General features: G+C 46.0%; 1 protein-coding gene across 1 annotated transcript; it reads left to right on the top strand.

The window, feature by feature from the left end:
- The first annotated feature begins 222 nt into the window (after positions 1–222).
- LOC120928876 (protein Daple-like) lies at positions 223–7,888 on the top strand. Its single transcript, XM_040339936.1, has one exon. It carries the CDS (start codon positions 1,995–1,997, stop codon positions 7,494–7,496), a length of 5,502 nt encoding a protein of 1,833 aa, XP_040195870.1. The 5' UTR covers positions 223–1,994; the 3' UTR covers positions 7,497–7,888.
- Positions 7,889–9,222: the final 1,334 nt, after the last annotated feature.

The raw sequence follows: 9,222 nt of genomic DNA, 5'->3' as shown, positions 1-9,222 counted from the left end.
TGTACCACACAGCTCTGTCACAGGGAAGGCGAGAAACTCCGCTCGTGCCCGCGCTCCTCTGTGCGGCTGGACTTTTTGATAGGTTGGAGATTTTGGCAGGACACGTGGGCCAAGGCTTCCCATGCGTGCCCGCGCTCCTCTGTCAGGCGTACTCCGGGAGCATGCGCTGTATGGGCGGGGGGGGGTCCGAGGTTTTCTAGGCGTACGCACGAGCGCGCAGGAAGGCGGGGACAAGGTACGTCAGACAAGATGGCGGCGTTTTGAATAACAGTTCTGGCGGCCGTTTACAAATGACCGGGAGAGCGGACTATTCCCGAGCGTTACCGGTGCGGCCGGGGTGCGGAATGGATTTGTCGGCCCTCTTTTGATTCTCGGCGGGAAAACACTGCCGCCGGGAGCGCGCACCGAGTCACACGAGAAGAGGAGGCCTGACTGCCGAGAGAGAGACATCCTCGCCTCAGAGAAAGAAAGAGACTGTATGTGAGATGAGAGATCATTACATGAAAGAGGGACTGCTGGTCTGAGGAGAGACATCACTTCATAGAAGATAAAGAGACCACCAGTCTGAGGAGAGGCCTCACCTCATAAGAGAGAGAGACGGACCAGAAAGGTGTCACAAGAGAGAAAGACTGCTGATCGAAGATTAGACGTTCGTTCACAAGAGAGACATCTCTTCACAAGAAACCCTGACAGTATCTGAGGTGAGACGTTCCTTCACAAGAGAGACGTCTCTTCACGAGAAACCCTAACGGTATCTGAGGTGAGACGTCCCTTCACAAAAGAGATTGCCGGTCTGAGGCGATACGTTCCTTCACAAGTGAGACGTCTCCTCACGAGAAACCCTGCCAGTATCTGATGTGAGACATCCTTTCACAAGCGAGATTACCAGTTTGAGGTGAGACGTTCCTTCACGAGAAACCCTCAAAGTATCTGAGGTGGGAAGTCCCTTCACAAGACAGAGTGTGGTCTGAGGCAAGACGTTCCTTCACAAGAGAGACATCTCTTCACAAGAAACCCTAACAGTATCTGAGGTGAGACGTCCCTTCACAAAAGAGATTGCCGGTCTGAGGCGATACGTTCCTTCACAAGTGAGACATCTCTTCACAAGAAACCCTGACAGTATCCGAGGTGAGACGTCCCTTCACAAAAGAGATTGCCGGTCTGAGGCAAGACGTTCCTTCACAAGTGAGACATCTCTTCACAAGAAACCCTGACAGTATCTGAGGTGAGACGTCCCTTCAGAAAAGAGATTGCCGGTCTGAGGCGATACGTTCCTTCACAAGTGAGACGTCTCTTCACGAGAAACCCTGACCATATCTAAGGTGAGACGTCCCTTCACAAGAGAGATTAACAGTTTGAGGTGAGACGTTCCTTCACGAGAAACCCTGAAAGTATCTGAGGTGAGACGTCCCTTATCAAGACAGAGTCCGGTCTGAGGCAAGACATTCCTTCATAAGTGAGACGTCTCTTCACGAGAAACCCTGACCATATCTGAGGTGAGACGTCTCGTCACAAGAGAGACTTTGCTTGTATCTGAGGTGAGACTTCCCTTCACGAAAGACACAGCCAGTCTGAGGTGAGACGTCCCTTGATGAGAAACCCTGAAAGTGTCTGAAGCGAGACATTACTTTGCAAAAAGAGACAGCCAGTCTGAGGAGAGATTTCCCAAGAAAACCTGCCAGTATCTGAGATGAGCCATCACTTCACAAGACAGAAACTGCTGGTCTAAAGGAGAGACTTCACTTTACGAGAAGCCCTGCTGATCTGAGGAGAGACTTCACTTTGTAGAAGACACTGCTGATCTGAGGTGAGACATCACTTTGTGAGAGAGACTGCCGTCCGAGCTGACACTAGAGAGGGTCTGCAAATCTGTCAAAATACACCCCCCTCCCTTAAGGGGGAGGGAGAGAGGGACGCGTTTCCCCATAATAGACTGCTAATCGGTGAGAGACAAATCTTGAGACCATGTAACTTGTGCTGAGAGAGACAATACCATGGAGAATAACAGCCCACATGGGTTGGGAGAGCAGTTTCTGAGAGGCAGCCATCTCACTATGCAGAGAGACAGCTGGTCTGAGGAGATTGACCCCCTTAGGAGCGATGCTGGAAGAAACAGATGGTCTGAGAATGAGGATAACCTTCAGAGCGAGATCCCCCACACCCTGGAGGGAGAGAACCTCCTTTTGGATAGAGACAGCTTGTCTGAAGAAGAGGACCAGCCAATGAAACCTATTGAGAGAGACAGGCAGTCCATACCTGCAATCGCAGACACCGTGGGCTTTGAGTTTATGGGAAGACATCACCCTGTAAGAAGTAGATATGAAAGAGAACGTGTCGTGGCCCAAGACTATGACCCCCCCTATGAAGGTGACAGTCTGTCCATAGAGAACTCCCCTAGAGGGGGTTATGAGAGAGCTTATGAGCCAGGGAAGGGCTGTGATAGACTTGCAGTAGACCGAGCACACACCATGAAGGATTTCGAGAAGCAGATCACTGAGCTAAAGAAAGAAAACTTTAACTTGAAGCTGCGCATCTATTTCTTGGAGGAGCAAGTGCAGAGACATTGTGACAACAGCAGTGAGGAGCTCCACCGCATGAACATAGAGCTCAAGGTGGAGGTGGAGAGCTTAAAACACGAGTATCAGGAGAAGCAGAACCTCCTTATCAGAGCATCTAAAGCCATGGAGAGCCTTGCTGGGGAGCACAACGTCACCATTCAGCAGCTAAAGAATGACCACCTCAAGCAGCTTCAGGACCTGGGGGAGGCCAGCCGCCAAAAACTCCAGCTTTTAGAGGAACTAAAACATGAGAAAGCGGAGCTGGAGAAAGTCTGCGTGCTCTTGGACCAGGAGCGAATGCAAAGGTTTAACGCAGAAGAGAGATTGCTGGCGGTCAAAGAACAGTACAACAAGAGCATGGGGATATTGGAGGAGAGAGACTGGATTATACAGTGCTTAAATGAGACTTTACGTTCTAAAGATGCTTTAATTACTCAGCTGGAGAAACAGATTCACACCATGATGCCAAGTGACGCTTCCAATGGCAATGCAACAAAGACTGTCACTCTGCTCCCAGAAAGCGACCTACAGGAAGGCCGCTCACAATCTCCAGGACTAACATGCAGGGACTGCCTTGCAACCAAAAGCTCAGATGAGAAAGAAGAAAATGCTAACGAATGGCAAAAGAAAGTTAAAGAAATGGGAAACATTATAAGTGAGCTGCAGCAGAAAGTGGAAGAGAGTAAAGCAGGGTTAGCCAACGAAGAGAGAAATGCTGTGAAGCGGGATAAAGCTATACAGGGCCTCACGTTGGCGTTAAAGAAAAAAACAAAAGAAAACGAAAAGCTTCTGAAGGAAATCGAAAATCTGAATGCCACCTTAGCAGGATCAAGGGTACCCGCCCTGCGTGACCAAAGCCTCAGAAAGGACAGCGATCCCGATTATAAGAAGCTGATTATAACTATTCAAGCTCAGCAGGATCTATGCTCCCGGCTCCACGAATATGAGAGGGAATCGGGAAGCCTACAGAAAGAGCTTGACGCCATCGTTATGCTTCGCAAATGGCTGGAAAGAGATATTCAGTCCAACCAAGAACTGAGGAAAATATTGGAAGCTCAGATCATGGCAAAATATAGAGAAAGCGACACAATGTCATTTCTTGGGGATCAGACAACCTATCTAAGTATATGCCTCGATCACTTGGATGAGAATAACATGATGGAAGCTGTGAACCGGGCTCTCGTGAAAGCGTCGGAAACGCAAACCGTGCTTAAAAATTCTTCTCTGACTGAAGAAAGCTTAAATAAATCACAGGATAGCAATTTAGAACTGTCCGTTATTGAGAAGGACGCAAAAGATGAGAGCGCTGCAGCTGTTGCCACACATCCTAAGCACGAGTTCACAGAACCCAGCCAAAGCACGGTATCGTCTTCAACACAGACCACATTGAAGTACTATGCTGACCAAGCCATTCTCGTTGACGGTTTTGCGTTTGGAAAAGAAACCTCGGAAAGTATTAAAAATAGAGATGAAGAAATCCTCAGTAATGCGGAGAGCTCCCGGTTTACGTCAGACGTTCATAAAAGCCATAACGACAAACAACAAAAGTGTTTTTCAAACAACCTGACAAAATCTAGAATTCCGGTTCTTTTGAAGTCTCCCTTGAGGAAACGGATTAAAACAGAGACCTTCCTTACGTCAAGAGAAAACGACCACGTCTGTCTTGAGAAAGAATTGCAAGAAGAAAACAACAGACTGCTGGAAGAGTTAGCATGTGCTAAACTTGAAATAGGAGCCCTTAAATCAAACAAAGGTACCCCACAAGGTTGGGATGATTCTGATAGCGCTGGGATTGAGCCTTTGAGGCCAATCTTACAAGACCTTCAGGCTGGGAGACTAAGTGGTCTAAATGAACATGTTTGTCTTGAGAAAGAATTGCAAGAAGAAAACAGCAAACTACTAGAACAGTTGGAATGTGCTAAACTTGACATAAAGGCCCTTCAATCATACAAGGAAAAATCTAAAGTCTGGGATTATTTTGATAACGCTGGGAATGAGCCTTCAAGGCTGATCTTACAAGGAGACCTACACGCTGAGGGACTAAGTGGAATAAATGAACATGTTTGTCTTGAAAATGAATTGAAAGAAGAAAACCACATACTACTAGAACAGCTAGCAAGTGCTAAACTTGAAATAAAGGCCTTTAACTCGCACAAAGAAAAACCTAAAGGTACTCCACAAGGCCATGATGATTCTGATAATGCTGGGAATGAGCCTACAAGGCAGAGTTTACAAGGAGAACTACAGGCTGAGAGACTAAGTGGATTAAATGAACATGTTTGTCTCGAAAAAGAATTGAAAGAAGAAAACCACAAACTCCTAGAACAGCTAGCATGTGCTAAACTTGAAATAAAGGCCCTCAAATCAAACAAGGAAATCCCTACACAAGGCTGGGATGAATCCAACCATGCTGGGAATGAATCTTGGAGGCCGATCTTACAAGGAGATCTACAGGCTGAGAGACTAAGTGGATTAAATGAACATGCTTTTCTTGAGAAAGAATTGCAAGAAGAAAACAGCAGACTGCTAGAACAATTAAGTTGTGCTAAACTTGAAATAAAGGCCCTTAAATTAAACCAGGAAAAAGGTTGGGATAATTCTCAGAACGAGCCTTCAAGGCAGATCTTACAAGAAGACCTACAGGCTGAGAGACTAAGTGGATTAAATCAACACATTTGTCTTGAGAAAGAATTGCAAGAAGAAAACAGCAGACTACTAGAACAATTAGAAAGTGCTAAACTTGAAATAAAGGCCCTCAAATTAAGCAAGGAAAAAGGTTGGGATAATTCTGATAACGCTTGGAATGAACCTTCAAGGCTGATCTTACAAGGGGATCCTCAGGCTGGGAGACTAAGTGGACTAAATGAACATGTTTGTCTTGAGAGAGAATTGCAAGAAGAAAACCGCAAACTACTTGAAGAGTTAGCATGTGCTAAACTTGAAATAGGGGCCCTTAAATCAAACATGGAAACCCCTAAAGGTCGGGATGATTCAGATAATGCTTGGAATGACCCTACAAGGCTGATCTTACAAGGGGACCTTCAGACTGAGAGACTAAGTGGATTAAATGAACACGTTTGTCTTGACAAAGAATTGCAAGAAGAAAACCACAAACTACTGGAAGAGTTAGCATGTGCTAAACTTGAAATAAGGGCCCTTAAATCAAACAAATGTTGGGATAATTCTGATCAAGCTGGGAATGAGCCTTCAAGGCTGAACCTTCAAGGAAACCTTCAGGCTGAGAGACTAAGTGGGCTGTCTGGACAATTAAAGTATTCACAGATCGAGGTGGGAAAGCTTCAGACAGTTGAAAATGCCATTAAAGGCACAGAATTTGCATGCAAATTGGAAAAAGCTGAAAAAGAGAAGATGGATTTTTTCCAGCAGGGATTCCATAAGGAACTACAGTTAATAAATGACAAGTCTGCACTGGATTACAACCATTCATCAAATGTGTCTGAGATCACAAACAATTCTGCCCTGGATAATGCAGATATAGCAGAGAGGGATCTGTCTGCACAATCCCTGTACAATGAATTGCAGTTGGAGAACCTCAGGCTTGCTGAGCAGTTAAAATCTGCCCAGATGGACATTGAGAGACTTCAGTCAAGAGAGGTTCACTTACAAAACAAAAATGCTCAATCTGGTTTGGATTGTGGCTACAAAGAGGAAGATGTGGCTGTAAGGACCCTAATAAAAGAACTGCAGATGGAAAACCAAAGGCTGGTTGAACAGTTCAAGTGCGCACAAGTCGAGATTGAGATGCTTCGGGAAGAAAAAGCTTCGGTTGACAACAGCTTCAGACTGGATAACGTAGATGCGGAGGATCGAGATTCAGAACATTCTTTCATAGATAAAACAATCACAAACACTATCAACTTAAGCGAAATCCACAACGGAAACCCAGATTTCGAACTCCAAGTCAACAGTCACAATTTTACTTGCCAAAATTTTGCCGGACTATGCTGCCACCATGAACAATTCTGTATAGAATGTGCCAATAATCAAGAAACTCTCATATTTCAGTCTTCCAGTTTTAAAAAGGTCTCCACAATACAGAAAGAGTGCAAGCTACTTACAGTATCCCAATCTCATAGACCATTTGAAGACACCTCCTTGTCCAAGTACGATTTGCTGGTACAGTCACAAGCTCGGGAACTGTCTCATCAAAGGCAGCGAATAAAAGAGAGCCACAATCTGAGCGTTGTGTGTTCGAAGAACTTTATTAATGTCATCAAAGCGTTTGAAGATCTCATCTTGACTGCTAGTTTGGATTCCAACATCGCTTTGGGTTTCCAGGAACAGCTCGCTCAGACAGTTGAATGGCTGAAAGAGTTGGAGTATAAACTTAGCGACGCTTACTACGGTGAAGACGACGCCAACAGTGACCATTCAGCTGACAGCTTGTTGTATACACCGTCACGCTTAGTTCCTGGACACAAAATGTGGGCAGATAAACATGGCTGCCATGTGCTTGGCTTAGTGGAAGACTACAATGCTCTCCGTAAGCAGATCCTTGAAGCAAAAACTGTCCTGGAAGAGACCGAGGCTTTCCTAGACCACGGTGTGCAGACAGCAGTGCTAAATATGACCGAACATTTTGGTAACATCTTTTTTGAAAAGTTCAACAGAACCAAGCAGTCTCTGGAGGAGGCAAGCTGCTTGCTGAAGCTCCTGTGGAGGGTATCCTTGCCCATGCAGACCCACAGCTCCTATAACATCCGCCAGGTGGAAGAGACAAACCTTGAGATGACCCAGCTTCGCAAGAGGGTTCTGGAGCAAGATAAGTTGTTGTCTGGGATGGTGAAAAGGGTCTACTCTGAAAACCAAATGAAGGAGGACATTGAGAAGGTTATTTTAAATCAGCTCGCGATGACTCACAAAATATTAAAGCGAGCAAAAGGGAATCTAGCGGTTCAGGTAGTGGACAAGCAATGAAAAAGTAACTGCTGGTTTTATGTTGGATAGAGTGAAGAACTTTCGTCAGGTTTTTAATTGTCCTTGTTGAGAAAGTTTCCCTTTTTATTTAATTTTTTTTTTTGTTCTGGTTCAGATTTTTTATTTAATTTTTTATTCGCATTCAGAACTTGTGATCATCATAATTGTTATTGTATTTAAACTTAGAGGTATGACTCTCCAAAAAAAATCAAATATACTCACCTAGGTGGATGCAGCATCGATCTGATGCTGAATCTGTTCCCCTGCCAGGTTTGTAGTAAGAACTGAGCGATCAAACACCATTGAACGATCATTTCTTCCACATCGCTCTGAGCAGAGACCTGTCACTATCAGGCCTCGTACACACGACCGAACATGTCCGCTGAAACTGGTCCGGCGGACACACGACCGGACAATTGTCCGGCGGATCGGACAGGTTTCCAGCGGACAAATGTTTCTTAGCATGCTAAGAAACATGTCCGCTGGAAGCCTGTCCGATCCGCCGGACAATTGTCCGGTCGTCTGTATGACTCACCGGACATGTCCGCTCGGCCGAAAGCCCTCGCATGCGTCGAAGTGATTCGACGCATGCGTGGAAGCATTTACCTTCCAGGGTCGCGCACGTCACGGCGACGGCGTAGCCACGTCACCGCGTATCCTGTCCGCCCGGATTTCTGTTTGATGGTGTGTACAACCATCAGACAGAAATCTCCGAGCGGACATGTCCGATGAAAACGGTCCGCGGACCGTTTTCATCGGACATGTCCCCTCGTGTGTATGGGGCCTCAGTCACCATCTCACTGTGCGCTGGGCTGTGGAGGGAGCGGGTTGCTCAGGCTCTCCGCAGATCGCGGAGAGGCTGAGCCAGGTGCCGATCCAGGCTTCTGGATGGATCTCCACCATATGGTTGCGATCTTTTCCCAACCTGCACCGGCTCTGGGATGGAAGCCCGCTGTCAGCTGAAAATGAATCACAGAAGTGCAGAACTAACTGATCCACAGGAGAAGTACAGCCAAAAAAAGCTTTGGTTATACTTCTCCTTTTAAAAATGTTCTCCTGAACCAGAAAACTGCCTATGCAGGTAAGGGGTGACCTGTAGATACAAACAAACTGCAACCTGAACTAAAGTTAAATAACACTCTTGCTATAGGTGTAGGCCATTTACATACCTTCCAAAAGCTGACTGAATAACTTGCAGAGATTTATCTGATCCTACCTTGTTGCTAGGTCGTTTCCCAGCCGATTCAACCCCCTTTGCATGCTCATTCTCTCCCCTGTTGGAGTAGCGCTGATCTCAACAATACTCCAACTAAGAAGTAAGTGGACCACACATGTGTGTAGGGGTTTGAGAGCTCAGACCTGTGATAGTGGATGTGAGCAGTAATAGCTGGGAGTGTCTTAGCTATGTCATGGCAGCAAGACAGAATGGGATAGCAATGGCATTGTTCGCTTTTAGGCAAGGCTGCACAGTTTTTTGTTTTTGTTTTCTTATCTACAAGCGCCCCTTACCTGCATAGGCAGTTTTTTGGAACTAACCCTTTAACGGCGACAATGCAAAGAAAATCCATAACAGCCATGTTTTTGGATCCCCCTAGTTCCTTTTCATGCTTTAGGGCCCTTTCACACAGGGAGGGAATCTGCTTTGCTCAGCAGGGGATCTGTCCACTGATCCTCTGATGAGCAGATGACAGGTCTGTGTCCGCTCAGGTAATGCAGAGCGAACATG

The sequence above is a fragment of the Rana temporaria genome, chromosome 2, assembly GCF_905171775.1.
Source record: "Rana temporaria chromosome 2, aRanTem1.1, whole genome shotgun sequence".
Taxonomy (NCBI): domain Eukaryota; kingdom Metazoa; phylum Chordata; class Amphibia; order Anura; family Ranidae; genus Rana; species Rana temporaria.
This window is presented reverse-complemented; position numbering and strand designations above follow the sequence as displayed.